This window comes from Fusarium verticillioides, chromosome 3, assembly GCF_000149555.1.
Source record: "Fusarium verticillioides 7600 chromosome 3, whole genome shotgun sequence".
NCBI lineage: Eukaryota > Fungi > Ascomycota > Sordariomycetes > Hypocreales > Nectriaceae > Fusarium > Fusarium verticillioides.
This window is the reverse complement of record NC_031677.1, coordinates 4,269,237-4,283,488: the sequence shown is the minus strand read 5'-3', so window position 1 is coordinate 4,283,488 and position 14,252 is coordinate 4,269,237. Positions and strand designations below refer to the sequence as shown.

General features: G+C 49.4%; 3 protein-coding genes across 4 annotated transcripts; 2 read left to right on the top strand and 1 right to left on the bottom strand.

Annotated features, from left to right (window-relative positions):
* Nucleotides 1-1,492: 1,492 nt before the first annotated feature.
* FVEG_05662 (hypothetical protein) lies at nt 1,493-3,688 on the top strand. 2 transcript variants are annotated; one of them, XM_018893907.1, is made up of 3 exons: nt 1,493-2,296; nt 2,382-2,489; nt 2,561-3,688. In XM_018893907.1, the coding sequence occupies exon 3, from the start codon at nt 2,654-2,656 to the stop codon at nt 3,092-3,094; it is 441 nt and encodes a 146-aa protein (XP_018750845.1). In that variant the 5' UTR covers nt 1,493-2,296; nt 2,382-2,489; nt 2,561-2,653; the 3' UTR covers nt 3,095-3,688. The 2 variants fall into 2 exon arrangements, with proteins under 2 accessions (XP_018750845.1, XP_018750846.1); XM_018893908.1 differs by lacking the exon at nt 1,493-2,296 and having other exon boundaries at nt 2,325-2,489.
* Nucleotides 3,689-4,134: 446 nt separating this feature from the next.
* Nucleotides 4,135-6,667, top strand: FVEG_05661 (hypothetical protein). The gene is made up of 5 exons (XM_018893906.1): nt 4,135-4,953; nt 5,031-5,311; nt 5,367-5,566; nt 5,626-6,197; nt 6,251-6,667. The coding sequence occupies exons 1-5, from the start codon at nt 4,602-4,604 to the stop codon at nt 6,421-6,423; spliced, it is 1,578 nt and encodes a 525-aa protein (XP_018750844.1). The 5' UTR covers nt 4,135-4,601; the 3' UTR covers nt 6,424-6,667.
* A 6,631-nt stretch (nt 6,668-13,298) lies between these two features.
* Nucleotides 13,299-13,712, bottom strand: FVEG_15693 (hypothetical protein; the record flags this gene model as incomplete). Its single annotated transcript, XM_018904886.1, has 1 exon — nt 13,299-13,712. One exon carries the CDS (start codon nt 13,710-13,712, stop codon nt 13,299-13,301), a length of 414 nt encoding a protein of 137 aa, XP_018750843.1.
* Between the last annotated feature and the right edge of the window lie 540 nt (nt 13,713-14,252).

Genomic DNA, 14,252 nt, shown 5'->3' with positions numbered 1-14,252 from the left:
CCAAATTCAGCATGTTGGTCGAAAGACGTCAATACTCAGCTAGGACCATGACAAGCAGCTTGGTACAGAACAACTTGACATATCGCGATACCCATTCCCTCAAAAAACACATTCTCGGCCAAGCAACACATGATATTTGCAACAGTGCGTTGCAGTTCATATTGCCCAATGCTTCAGCGAGTGCCCTGAAACACCCAAGGCTCTTCTCGAGACATTAGGGGCTAAATGCAAGCTTCGACCATGACACTTTGTTTCAACGCCCTACGGAAGATCATGGTTCCATTTTAAAAATAGAAGGGCCCCCTTGAATTACTTCTGGAAGACTTTGGAAAAGCTCTCCTTACCCCAGGGGCGAAGGAGTGAATAGCTACGGGGGTAATAAAACTCAGGAGCTTGATCCTCAATGGCAAGAAGACTTGGGTAAATCAGCATAATTTTAGAATTGTTTTTACCAGCCTTAGGATACCTATTAGATTGCAATATCCCATATTAAAGCCTGGTATCTTTTGCTCCTCGAGGAGCGAGGAATTACCAAAGAAGCTTATCTCATCTTCCGCGGTCTTCCAATGCTGGGATCTGTTCATGATGCATCATATCGCCAAGATTATCCAAACTCATCTAACTTAGGTCTCGGGTTTCGCATATTGAAGGCTTTGGGGGCCGAGAATGAAGCAATGCAGGTCAGTCAACCTTGCACATGTGTTTAAGCTTAAATACCCAGCATGTGATTATCCAAGCATGAGTCCTCAGGGGTCATTCAAGCGCCGTACAGCATTAGTGCTTATTGCAGAAGTTGGAAAGCATATTAAGGTTCAATCAGAGAGTTCAAGTCATAAAGGCCAGTCATTAACATGTAAATGTTTCAAGTCAACCATCACACCACCAGTGGCAACAAATATACGAACAAGCTTCACGCGGAAGCAACCTCCCGAACCCGAGACCGTCGCAAGCTCACCGTAGTCGTATGTTCATTTCATGCGTCCGAACCAACACAGCAAAAAGACCCGTCGCTCAGTTGGTTCACACACAAGCACATCATACGATGCATTGCCACCCCAGAGCCTGCTAGTAAAAGCACACTATTGTTCTTCTGGCTACCGAGAAAGACGGGATGGGATATCAAGGTAACTAATGGTCAATTATTGGACTGTCGGGATTTAATGGTCGCTCAATTTCCGTAAATTATCGAGTTCGGGGGATCAAGCTCGATATGACAGGTAATATTAAAAAGATCCTTGTTCAAAAAGAAAAAGTCTAGAATTCTTCTTCAAAAACAAAAAAAAAAAAAAAAAAAAAAAAAAAAAAAAAAAAAAGGAAAGAAAATCACTTGCAGAAGCTGATCAGCGCCTGATTGAGTTTACTCTGTGTTATAGCGATTAAACCCGAGATCTTCAATTTTTTACGTTACGATCTCGATGGGCGCCGTATTTCTGACGTTTTCGAGTCCCATTAATTGAGACATTTTCCCGTCTTTCTCATTACGAAAAGTTATCATAAAGTCCAGATTCTATGCGACAATTTCACTGGACCATGGGATATCCTGGTCTGCTGGATATCCACTTACAGGGCCTCGTAGCCTCGCTACAGGGCACCTTTCAGTTTTCCGAGTGAAACGGCGGGCGACGGTGGATTCTTTACAGCGCTGGAGCACCGTAAGCAGCCCCCGCAAATGTTACGGTCTCGGCCCGATTGTGCTGTCCTGTCAGTGATTATTGCTGTCTCTTTGAGCAGTCAGGTCGGTGCAGTTTGTGATCGTCGTTGAAAAGAATTGATTGAGGGTCTGTTATTGGTTCCTTGGGTGATTATCGCTGTGTTAGCTTGAGACATCAGGAATAACGCAAAAACAAAGCGAGGAGACGGTATTCGAGTACTACTTGTACCATGTAAACGTTGCAGTGTCTGGTATCATCTTGAACCCCTCAAAAACACACCAAGCCCTACCATCGTCGCCTAGATGAATCTTCCTAGTGTCCCACGGGGGAGGGGAAAGGGAATCTGTCGTCAACCCGCGCTTTTTACGTACAACAAAAGCAAATATTTAATATTCCGACGATTATAATCGTGGAGGTTACGACAGACGAGAAGAACGGGTCTCCGGTAAGAGGAGCCGGATCAGCCCCTGAGCTGAAGCTGCAACGTTTCCCTCACGATTATTCACAAGCTCCTTTTTTTCTCACGAGTGACCGTGTCAGAATCCTGGACTACCAAAGCTCTTGGCGTGAGACCAACAGAACGGAGTTGTTCCGTTTCTCTTCTAGCGTCAAATGCACAAAATATGGATCGGCGGGCTTCTAGAGTGCGTAACGCGTTCCGTACATAGCCGAGCTTTTCCCAGTAGAGCCGTGGCTTTTTTTCCAGGTGCAGGGGCTAACAAACCGCAGAGGCAGAGCAGAGCAGAGCAAAGCAGAGAGAGAGAGAGGGCCCCTGAACTCCTGAGTCTGTCTTTGTCTTTTGAGGCCTGATCCAAGCTCATTGAACCCTTTCTCTAGGTATGTATTCCTCTGCCGTCTTCCGATACAGAGCTTTTGTTGGTTGATCTCACTCACACTACGTACCCCAGGCCCAGTTTATTCCCTCTTCGCGCCGAGCCTCCCCCTCTATTCGCACCAACACCGATCCCAATCTCTACTATATCCGCAACATACCTATCACAATGTCGGGCCTCGACGCGCCAGAAGTCAGCGCAGCCTACGACGCCGTTCGCTCAGACAAGGACGAGACAAACTGGCTGCTCATCTCGTACGCGTCCGCCGTGGGGAACAAGCTGAGCCTCACCAAGACGGGAACAGGCGGTCTGGCCGAGATGGTCAAGGAGCTGGACGACGGGCAGGTGCAGTACGGCTACGTGCGCGTCGAGTACGCCAACGACAAGGAGAGCAAGCGCGTCAAGTTTGCGCTCGTCGTCTGGATCGGCGAGAACACAAAGGTCATGCGGAAAGCGCGCGTCAGCATCGAGAGCGGCGATGTCAAGAGGGTGCTCTCGCATCACAGCATCGCGGTCACCACGGGGGATCGGTCCGAGCTGGATGAGGGGGATATCGTCGTGAGGTTGAGGAAGGCTGGCGGCGCTGACTACAACGGCGGTCGGGGTTGAAGATACGAGACGATAGCTTCATGATACATATCTTGCACCCGTACATATCAATGATACACAGCGTTCTTGCGGCTCGTTATCTTGGACGAACCGGTCACGTGTGTGCGGGAGATAGACAGGTTTCATTATCTATCACGGAAATGTCGCCGGACTTCTTAGATAGGAATAAGGCGAGGAACGAGGGGTAACGATGTTTAACGACTCTTGAAGCTTGAATACCCCAAACTTTGTGATAACTAGGCCAAGGCTATCTATCAATCCCTCAAACCACGTTTAGATGCCAGGATTGCCGGGGCAGGGCGCGGGCGCGGGCGCTGATACCCTGACGATCACATACTGGATATTCACCAGATTAGGTAAAGTTGGAGATTGGGGATGCATCGATGGTGCATTCAATTCAGTCCCGGCATTCGGGGTTTGATAGATATGATGGGTGAATTTTAAGGTGAATGTGCATGATCTGCCTGTTTCACAAGCAACCTCTTCGACCGTCAAAGCTCGCAGCACATGTCTGCCAATATCTGTATCAGTCCTCGGGTGAAACCTACCAGCCAACCACCACCTACCACCGCCTACCACCACCGCCTAACGAGTAGCTAACAGTTAGCAAATGAAAGACGGCTGAAAGCTTGGCTCAGTAATTGGCACTCTCAGATTCGACCTATGAAACGCGGTATTTTGCTGTGGCAGAACTAATCTCCTTCCAGTTTGAGCTGTCGACGCCGAAACCTTGTATCGGCTTGGCCGTCTTGGTGCAGCCCACTTTGGAGGTTAGTAGCATGACGTAGGGGGCCTATCGCATCGTGTTTCCCCGGTCGTTGAATGAATCGCTTTTCCTCTTCAGCCCCGCGCTTGGCCTATCAGACGGGGAAGAGGAGGTGTTGCTCGGTGGGAGAGTTTGGTGATGGCGTTGTAGCCACTGTTAAGGAGAGCTGTCATCTACGGAGTACACTCATTGTATTACTGGAGAGTAAGCATTGTACTCACTAACACTCACTCACTTACTCACTGTCTGGCTGTCAGTCACTGCAATCAGTCAGTCACTCGTCCCCCCCTGTTCCTTGGCCCGTATCTAGAACCTGACCCTTGGCTTTCCATCCGTCTCCAGTCAGTCCCTTTCTCACCTTTCCCTCTTTCAGACGTTGGCTTGAGCAATCCCTGCCCCCATGGATGGCTGTTGATTGCCACCACGCACCCACGCACATGGAAAACTCCACTCCCGCAGCAACACTGCAGTAGATAATTTAGCGTTTGCCCACTCTCCCTCTCTCTCCCCCTCCCATGCCTTGATTGCTTGTCTAGGTTCGGTCTAACTAACATACGGAGTACTCCAAATCTCTTCAATGGTCACTCTTCCCCAGATTCAATTCCTTTCTTTTTAAATCCCCTCACATTCCCACGCCTTCTCGCATCGCGTGTCACTCTCTCTTCTTCTCTCACCTCTCTCTCTCTCTCTCCCTCTACAACACCCTTGTTGTAGTTGTTCTTCATCCTCTCCCTCCCGATTATGTCTAAGCACGACTCGGCCAGCACAAGCACCGGAGTCATGGACCCCGTCGCAGAGCAGAAGCCTCGTCGAGGCTCAAAGGCCTCTCTCGGAAACACTGATGGCGCTGACCAGCTCCTCGAGAACCTCGGCTACAAGGCTGAGCTGTCGCGTAACCGCTCTACCTTCCAGGTCGCCTTCATGTCCTTCGTCCTCGCTTCCATCCCCTACGGTCTCGCTACCACCCTGGTTTACCCTCTGATTGGCGGCGGTCCCGTCAACGTCATCTGGGGCTGGCTCGCCGTCTCCCTCATCATTGTCTGTGTTGCTTGCTCTCTCGGTGAAATCACCAGTGTCTATCCTACTGCTGGAGGTAAACAAGAACAGATTATTCCTCCCATCTTGCTTGCGTCCCAATGTGAACATGTAACTGATCGCGTGATACTATAGGTGTTTACTACCAGGCCTTTATGCTCTCTCCTCCCCGATGGCGTCGCATTGCTAGCTGGATCTGTGGCTGGCTCTATCTAGTTGGAAACATTACCATCACTCTCGCCGTCAACTTCGGTACCGCCCTCTTCATCGTCGGCTGTGTCAATGTCTTCGAGAAGAGCCCTGGCGTCGGTGTCCTGTCGGGAGAGGCTTACCAGGTCTTCCTGATCTTCCTTGCCCTGACTGTCCTGTGCAATGCTGTCTCTGCGCTCGGCAACAAGTGGCTTCCCTGGATCGATGTATGCTTGTCCCCTCCTCGTGTGAACGTAATCGTTGCTGATACCTCGCTCAAAGACCGCCGCCATCTTCTGGACCTTCGCTGGTCTCATCGCCATCATCGCTACTATCCTTGCCATCGCTAAGAACGGACGCCGTGATGCTAACTGGGTCTTCACACACTTCGAGGACAACTCTGGCTGGCCCAAGGGATGGTCTTTCTGTGTCGGTCTCCTCCACGCCGCTTATGCTACTTCTTCTACTGGAATGATCATCTCGTGAGTTCCCAGTCTACCAACTAACTCAACCTCGTAACAGCTGTGCTAACATGTTGTAGCATGTGTGAGGAGGTTCAGAACCCTCAAGTCCAGGTCCCCAAGGCCATGGTCGCCACCATCTTCATCAACACCTTCGCCGGTCTCCTCTTCCTCGTCCCTCTCATGTTCGTCATGCCCGAAATCCAGGACGTCATCGTCTCCGCCCAGCCCGTGCCTCTTATCATCAAGAGCGCTGTTGGCAGCTCCGGTGGTGCCTTCGGTCTCCTCATTCCTCTCATCGTCCTCGCCATCATCTGCGGTATTGGCTGCACAACTGCCAGCTCTCGATGCGCTTGGGCTTTCGCTCGTGATGGTGCCATCCCCGGTGCCAGGATGTGGTCCAAGGTCAACACCTCTCTCGACGTTCCACTGAACGCTATGATGCTCTGCATGGTTGTTGAGATCGTCCTCGGTGTCATCTACTTCGGTTCTTACGCTGCTTTCAACGCTTTCTCTGGTGTCGGTGTCATTTGCTTGACTGCTTCTTATGCCACTCCCATTGCCATCAGTCTCGCTACTGGTCGCAAGCAGGTCAAGACTGGACAGTTCTACCTCGGAAAGTGGGGTGCTATCGCCAACTGGATCGCTCTCGGTATGTGTTCTTATCCTCTCTATCGTGATATGTCTTGCTAACTCCTCCATCAGCCTGGTCTCTGTTGGCTATGCCTCTCTTCTGCATGCCCTCCGCCATCCCCGTTACCCCCGAATCCGTCAACTACGCCCCCGTCGTCTTCGTCTTTGCGTGCATGGTTTCTGGTATCTGGTACTGGGTCTGGGGACACAAGAACTACGCTGGTCCTCCCACCAACGAGGACTAAGCTGTTGAAGCAAGCAGGATCTAGATGCTTGACAGTGCAGTGCGCTTCGCTTCATTTGACATTTCATATCAATATCAGTCAGTATATATGTGCGACAGTTTAATTCGTGCCTATGCTTGCCAACGCGATGTGCTTGATACCCCAGCCCGGCCTGTGCTCAGGGCCTGTGATGCTCTTGGTATTAGCTAGAAGATATCCATAATTCAATATTGTTACGCTTCAACATGATTGTCTCATTACACTGTTCAATTGTAGATCTAGTAGCTCGTAGTCTTGTGCGTCGCCTGTTGCATGCTTAACTGACGAGCTGCCGTGTCACGGACCTGGAGCTGTGTGGACCGGCATGGGCATCGCCTTACAGCGGGCATGGGCAGTCTTGATGCGATGTACAGTCGGTCCTTCATGTGTTTCACTAGAGCCAGACCCTTCCATTGAGTCATGCGAGCTGGTCGACTGCCCCCCAGATTGTCCACAAGTTGCATCTTCATTCTCAATCTAAACTTACACTCTCCCACTTCACTTTAATCATTCTCGCTCGGTCTCTCTGAAACTCTTGAGGTTATCCGAGAATCTCATTGGGGAGTGGTTGGCCCAAAGATGAGGCTATCGTCACGCCAACATCGACGTCGCGCACCGGAGATGTGCAGAATCTAGACCAGAAGGATGTCCTAATCCTCGCATGATGGTATCTCTGATATATTTTTTGTACTTAAACTGTATCTAGATGTAATCTGAAGGTACTGATACAAAGAATGCTAGATTGTATTGTCGTGCTGGGGCCATATAATCCATACTCAACATCGGGACGCTGGCACCGGAGCCCAGTACAGATACAATTCATCAAGCAACATTGTTTTATATATCATGAAGAGCTCCCTGCTTTCGTCTTTATCAGTAGAGTATTATTAATTGCTGGCCCTACATCCTATTCTATATAGAATCAAGAGTGCACAGTTTCTACCTTTTCAGCACTCATTGTCAGAACTAGACTTCCCCAAAGATATCCTTAGATATCTCAGTAGTAGTCTCGGGTACGGAACTTCTTCTCTAAGTCATCATACTATTTAAAACTTCTCTTATCGCTTCTAAGCTTGTGGAATGGCTGCAAGCAGAGTGGTTAATACTGTTCACATTGCGGGCGTTGAGCTTCATCAACCAACTACAAGCACGACTAGGCTCAACTCTACAATTCCAGATACTATTACATTTTCTTATACCACACTTCTCAGGTGATCTTCTATTTAAGAGTTGGTGGTTGTCCAGACTCGTGTGTTGACTGTATATCTTCTAGGAGGATATCGAACACGATCACGCAACCGGTCCAAGAAACCATTTCTCTCTATTAAGGCTGATCATAACGCAGTAAATCCCTTCCTGTGCCTCAATTCAGCCCTATTGGTGGTCTCGGGCATCTATAGTGTCTCAAATACATGAATTCCACGTTATAAAATCACGAACAGCCAGTCTACGACTTGAGCAGTTAAATCATTGCTAGCTTTCAGCTATGGGCCTGCTACTTGGCCATAAATGTGAAATCTAGGCTACCAAAACATATCACAGCAGTAAATAGTTCCTTTTCACGATATACCTTCTGCCCAAAACCTTCCACGGGGACTCCTGAATCTTACATCCATCAAGCCCTTAGGGCTTTACAGGAGGAAAAGACCAAGTCAATACAGTTTAGCTGCCTCAAATGTCGCTCCAAACTAGCTTGATATTGCCATGTCTATGCTACTGCTATAGCAGAGACTTGAGGTACATTTCATCCAGACTCTGCTTTGTCATGACGACCTAGACCAATATCAAACAGCCCCAGGCACCCAACAAGTCCTTCATGTATCGTGTATTCAACACTCTTCTTTCCTGTGGTATTATGAGGCCTTAGTTGGATCTAATGCCTTTATCCTTGCTGTTTCCCAGAGTATTCTTGGGATCCTTGTTCAGTTCTTCCGGCGAGACTGGTCGTGACTCACAGCTGGAAGTTCTCCGGAGCTTCTCATCCGTTGCATGCCGATCATGAGTCCATAGCAATGAGTATCTCCGGCACTGACCCATCAGTAGTCTACCAACACTATTGCCGATCGGGGAAATGAGCCCTTTGGCTTGTATTGCCCTGTATCACCTGAAATGACAACTCCCTGGGTACTGTTGCCGGTCTTTCAAAGAGCAATTCTCTCATTGACAGAACAACATTACGACGCTCTAGAATTAGTCAGTCAGTATTGGTGTTTCTCACTCATTGTTACACGATATTCATTCACGAGCCTCTCATTGTCGTCTTTACCCACTGTCGTGCACTCCCGAGATATGTACAGCGGCGTGGCAAGATCACATATGTTACTTCCCCAGCAATGATATCACCCTCAAGCGGAGTTACGTCGGTCTCCCTCGCCTCTCGGTAGCAGTCCGTAGGATGCGTCGCTCCTCTCCAAGAAAGAACAGGTGATATCCTTTGAAATCAGCGTCAGCTCTCCCCCTCCAGCAAATCACCATTATCATCCCATAAAGCCGTGGAACTCAACCGGTCAAAAACTAAAGGGGGCTGTTTCCGTGCATATGCCGTGCCACCCAAGGTTATATACGTTCCTGGCGCTCAAGCGCTGGTGAAGTGTTCTTATGCAGATTGGGTTACCTTAGACAGAAGAAAAGCCGTTTCTAGCCCCCTCGTGTCGGTGCAACCCACGCCATGCTTACAGATACTGGGAAACGCTACACCGGGTTTCCTCGAGATGGATGGCTTCCCAGTTGGTCGGCCGAATCAGGGAAGAGGATTCGGCAAAATGGTCTTTGTGCTGTAGGGGCAGCAATGAGCCGATACTACCGAAATCTGGGGAACATAAACGAACTGCACAGCTGAACACCAACCAACATATCAAAATCAGGATTTCGGGCACACAGAAATGCACACATTCCGACAAGAAGGTAAACTAAGCAGAACCCTTATCTGTACGTAGAGATAACACAAAGAAAACACGAGAAATGGGCATTCTCCACGGAAAGTTCCATCAGCCGTCACCGAAACTCTCGTCCAGTCGAGCCCCCAGCATCGCCTCACGGTTAGCTATCAGAGTGGCACAACAGTCGCCATTGAACTGATACTCGCAGCGGCCTCTGTGGTGAGTCACAGAATGGCCCGGGCCGTTGTCAGTGGGTGTGATGAGAGGCAGATCTAAAACTTGGTAAGATAATACCTACCGTACAGTTTTCAACACCTGCTAGCGCCTTGACCGAGAGTCAGTCCGACTGTGCATTGAGCGCTCGGATGGGGAAGTTACGGAGTCTGGGGCATCCGGGGAAGAGCAGACCTGTCATATGCTCTGGCACATGACACGAGCCGTCGTTACAGTACAGAAGGTCGTTTATGTATGTGAGATCTCAATATTCAATATTGCCTGCTACCGGTGGTGGTGGTTACCCTATTGTCTACGGTGCACACTTTCGTGGCAGTACTACCCTACAGCAGCACGCAGAGTTCAAAGGGATAGATAAGCTCCGCAGCTGAGGGCAACACCTCCGAGGAGGGGGACTCTTTACGACAGAACAAGTCAGGTCAGCACGACCAGTCATTTGACAAACGGTAGATGCACGATATTGAAAGACAATGCAATGCGGGACACGCCTGTCTCCGGGGGGGCAGTTCCTCCCTGCATGTATGTGTGAGCATGTATGTATGTACAGGAGCGCAGTGTACGGTAGTGTGTACTGTATGTAGGCCACTCTGTACCTACAGTAAGAAAATGCAATGCGGGCGACTTATGAGGACGCAGAACAGAGATGCATGGCTGAGGCGGTGAAGAGGTTACAGTAGCAGTTTCCAACCAAGTGAGGCGGCCGTTTACTTTGGAATAGCGTGTGTAGACTAATACCGTTGTGTGTTATGTTATTGGTGTGTGGCGGCGAAGCGAGCTCAGATTTCGTGTGGTGGCTTTTTGGCACGATGTGATGCTGTATGCCACCACTTCAAACTTTGGACCTTCAACTCCGCGTCCACGCGTTGGATATTGAGGGGAAGGTCACTGATGGCGCGGGGTGAGAGTGCGAGAGCGAGGCCAACAGAAATAAAGTGGAATCTCTCAATCACTCACATCTCAGTGACAGTGCGTGAAATATCTCAGCGTTCGTCTTTTACGAATAGCAACAATTACGTAGCAGTCCTTGAGCGAAAAGGGATAAGGATGAGGGATATTGCTACTCACCAGGAGTCCACTTCTCGTTGTGTTAAGCCGTTTTGAACCTGTTGAAGGGAGATGAGAGGGCTCTTCCATAGCGGAGACATGTATGTCATGGCGGTTAGTTTAGTTATTTGACTCTGACTCTGACTCCTATTATCCCATGCCATTGATGTGATAGTAAAGCTGCGGCTCATTCACAGGGGGCGGAAAGTGGATTCTACTCTATGTCTCCATCGTATCGTAGCGAGATGAATGGAACGTCGAGAGAGGCTCTTTGTACGATCCTCCGGCACCAACCAGGCTCCCTTGCTTTCTGCTAGCCTAACTGGCTAGCTAGTTCCAGCCTCTAGGATCAGTCAGCCTTTTCCGACTTGCTCGTTGCTTCTCGTCGATTGTTAAAACAAATGCTTGGCGTTGAAATTGCTTGGAAGGCAGAGAACCGTGCACACCCAGTCCAACAAACTCCACTTGATCCGACTATTTGAACGATTTGCATACTAGACCTCGATGGTGGTGATCACAGCATCTGTGCAGAATACGTCATAAAGCAGTCACCTCTTTCACGAAACGACTGAGTTTTCCTCTTACCCCGTGGGAGCACGGGGGGAGGGGAGGACCAGGTCTGGGGAAAAAGAGATTGAGGCGAGGCGAGCATGAAATTCTGTTGAGTTGGTGGTCGGGGGAATATACCAGGAATAAAACACCAAAGTCGGGAACCAAGTCCCTGTGCCTGGACGAGAAGAGATGTAATCTATCCATAACTGAACAAGTTTTGCTGATCAGAGGGCCGAGCCTCAAGTGGTGGGCAACCATCTCGAGACTTGGTGGCTGCCTTGAAGCTGTTCGAATTCAGCAAACGTATCCATCGGGGGGGCGTTCAAAAGTGCCCATAATATCGGACGGCGCCTCTGTGAAGAATACTGTGGATTCTTAAGGTGACATGCCCCGTTATGAAGGAGCTTCAACGACTCGTGCGATCTTTCAAGGCATCTTTGAAACCCGGCACCTGCTTAGCATCGATACAAGACACACAGAAGAGCACGATTCATCGGCCTTATCTGACCGACTGCACAAGGGGGACGCGACAAGGGTCGATCAGCGGGGATATTAAACCAGTTGAAAGCAGTCTCGAGACACCAACAGGGCAGTGGTATTTTTGCCAAACAGCCAAACTCGTGGTGTTGGTGTTGAGGTCCCAGTTTCTGCTTCTGATGCCCCTGCCTGGTTGGCAGCCAGACAGCCAGACAGCCAGGATCTCATCCAAGATGGTGTGGAGGAGGGGGCCGTTGCTTAGCGAGCCATGATAACGGGCGAGGGGGGGAGGGTTGCAGGGAGGGGGAAGTGGAGAGGGGGAGCAAGTGTGTTCAGTTGCAGTTACAGCTCTTGATGTAGGAAGCTCTCTATGGAAGTGTTTAATTCTGACAGAGCTCGAATAGCGACCAATTGAGTAGTTACCGACTTCTAAATCAGTGATATTATGCTTGATAAAGACCCTGGATTACTCTTGGCAGCTGAGTTGGCCTCGAATGAACTACCTACCTACGGCCTACGAATAGCTTCCCCGCACCATGAGTCGATGTTTTGAGTATCAAAGAACTGTCATACTCAGATCATGTCGCATCACGATGAGAGACTATGTATACCAAGCAAAAGAAAATTTGCCAGGGGGAGCAAACTTTCCCATATCATCATATCAGGTTCCGAAACGTCCGATAAATCACGTCTTGGAAATGCCATCACGTGGATATCGGGTTCTTGATGTCGGCCGAGAGAGAGAGACAGTGGGCAATGGCACATCATGTGTAAAGTAACATGACCATGCAGTAGTCGTTTCCTGTTCCATCCAAATGTGGTTACAGCGTAAAGTCATCGATAGTGCGTTAGCAGAAACATGCCATGGCTTGCTTGTAAAGAGGGGGTTCGCGCGGGGTTGGAGAAACGATGCTCGTTTTGTCGAGACGCGCAGAGAGTGAGAGAGCTCCTGTAAAGTAGGGTGACGTGCAGGTATCTTCTGGTCTGGATGATGACACCCGAAGAGCAAAAGAGTCCCAAGAATGAACCATCACCAATTCAATATTGGTGAAACGAAAACCACGGCAGGCATCTTTTGTTACTACCTAGCCTAGCATCTCGCTCAATGGTACTGTACTCCGTAAGCTGGGGGGGCTCAATCGGCATCACCCCACTCCGACAGGTAGCGCCTCCGGGGCGGAGGATCCGGTAAAGCTTAAGGGCACATCGCAGTGCTAAACCCCATCTCCTCCAATTGCTATCACTAATTATACGGTGACTGTGCGACTCCGCAAGTCGTACCGATAAGACGAGACGAGCGGCGTCTGGGGATATACCTATTGTTGAAGAATGAGTTGCAGATCACAGAGAAGGGAAGAGACACGAAAACGTTCCCCGCATTCGTGTTGGACCAATTCCATCTCGTCAAAATCTCCCCAGATGCTCGGCAGATAACGAGACGTACGTATGGAGGAGGAGGAGGGAGCAAATGATAAGACGGCAAGCCAAGATATGCGTTATGACTCTCAGAAACGAGGTGACTTGCATCAACAGCATACGCAATACCACGCAATTAGCATGCCTCGCAGCGTCATCATCGTTAGACATGCCCTCTCATCATCTTCTCCCCCTTCTAGTCAAACGAGTTGTGTTGTAATGTAATGTAGCTGATGTACATCTCATTTCACTTTCTCATCTCATCCTTCTGATTGCGGATGTGGCTGCGTATATGGCGTATCTTTCTGAGGCGACCGTCATTCTCCCATGGTAACATCGGTGAGCAGCGGAGACAAAAGTAAACTCAATTTGGACAGACTCTTCTTCCCTACTCCGGAGATATTTCTCTCCTCTACGTAGGTGTAATGTATGAAGGGTCCTTTTTTGCCTACCCGTTTCTTTGTCTGCCTTGTTTTTATCGCCACATAAAGGGTCTCCCCTTATTCCCAGCCGTGAGGGTGAGGGCGTACACGGAAACAAACTGCAACGAAGATCACTGTACTGTAATGTACGGGAATGGTTTTTGGTACATGTGTATATCCACTCACACAAGCTCTCTTTTTGGTTGGGCATTATCATGGGCCGGGCGATCAGGGTAGCAGACATCATTTCGAGGCTGGACCCCTTTGAAGATCCCCTCAGAAGTGTTGAAGATGAGCGGTTGTGACCCACGAGGCTTGGCTATCATGCAAAACACCAAGAGGAAGGACGGCCTCGGCATGGCATGATGAGATGAAGGTAAAATTTACTTGGTATACCCTCAACTGAATCAGATCATCGATGTTGTGCTTGCTTTCTTGGCCCGTGGGTCCTGTTAACACCATGAACTCAGACCAAGAGAACCCTTGACCCCACCTAACCGCCCGGTGGATGATGTTCTGATACCCAAGGGGCGGGAGATAGTTGCATATTCAGTTTAGTTCTTATAGACGAGACAAATTAATAGCAGTATAGGCAGTGGTGCTCGGATATCTGCTTCCTGGGGGACAGCGGTAGGCGTCTAGATTCATTGGGTGCAATGCAACACAACATGAGTGGCGAACAAGCGTTGAAGATTTTTATCTTATACTGAGACGGTAATTGATCTTCCTTCGATACGCGAGAGACCCTTGAGATCAAAGGGCAATTGTTGGCTGGATTGAAGACGCC

Excerpts from the sequence above, each read along its gene's own strand:
- FVEG_05662 (XM_018893907.1), top strand. The coding sequence starts at position 2,654 with ATGTCGGGCCTCGACGCGCCAGAAGTCAGCGCAGCCTACGACGCCGTT.
- FVEG_05661 (XM_018893906.1), top strand. The coding sequence starts at position 4,602 with ATGTCTAAGCACGACTCGGCCAGCACAAGCACCGGAGTCATGGACCCC. Across the intron at positions 5,567-5,625 it reads TCTACTGGAATGATCATCTC|CATGTGTGAGGAGGTTCAGA; the intron begins GTGAGTTCCCAG and ends AACATGTTGTAG. Across the intron at positions 6,198-6,250 it reads CGCCAACTGGATCGCTCTCG|CCTGGTCTCTGTTGGCTATG; the intron begins GTATGTGTTCTT and ends CTCCTCCATCAG.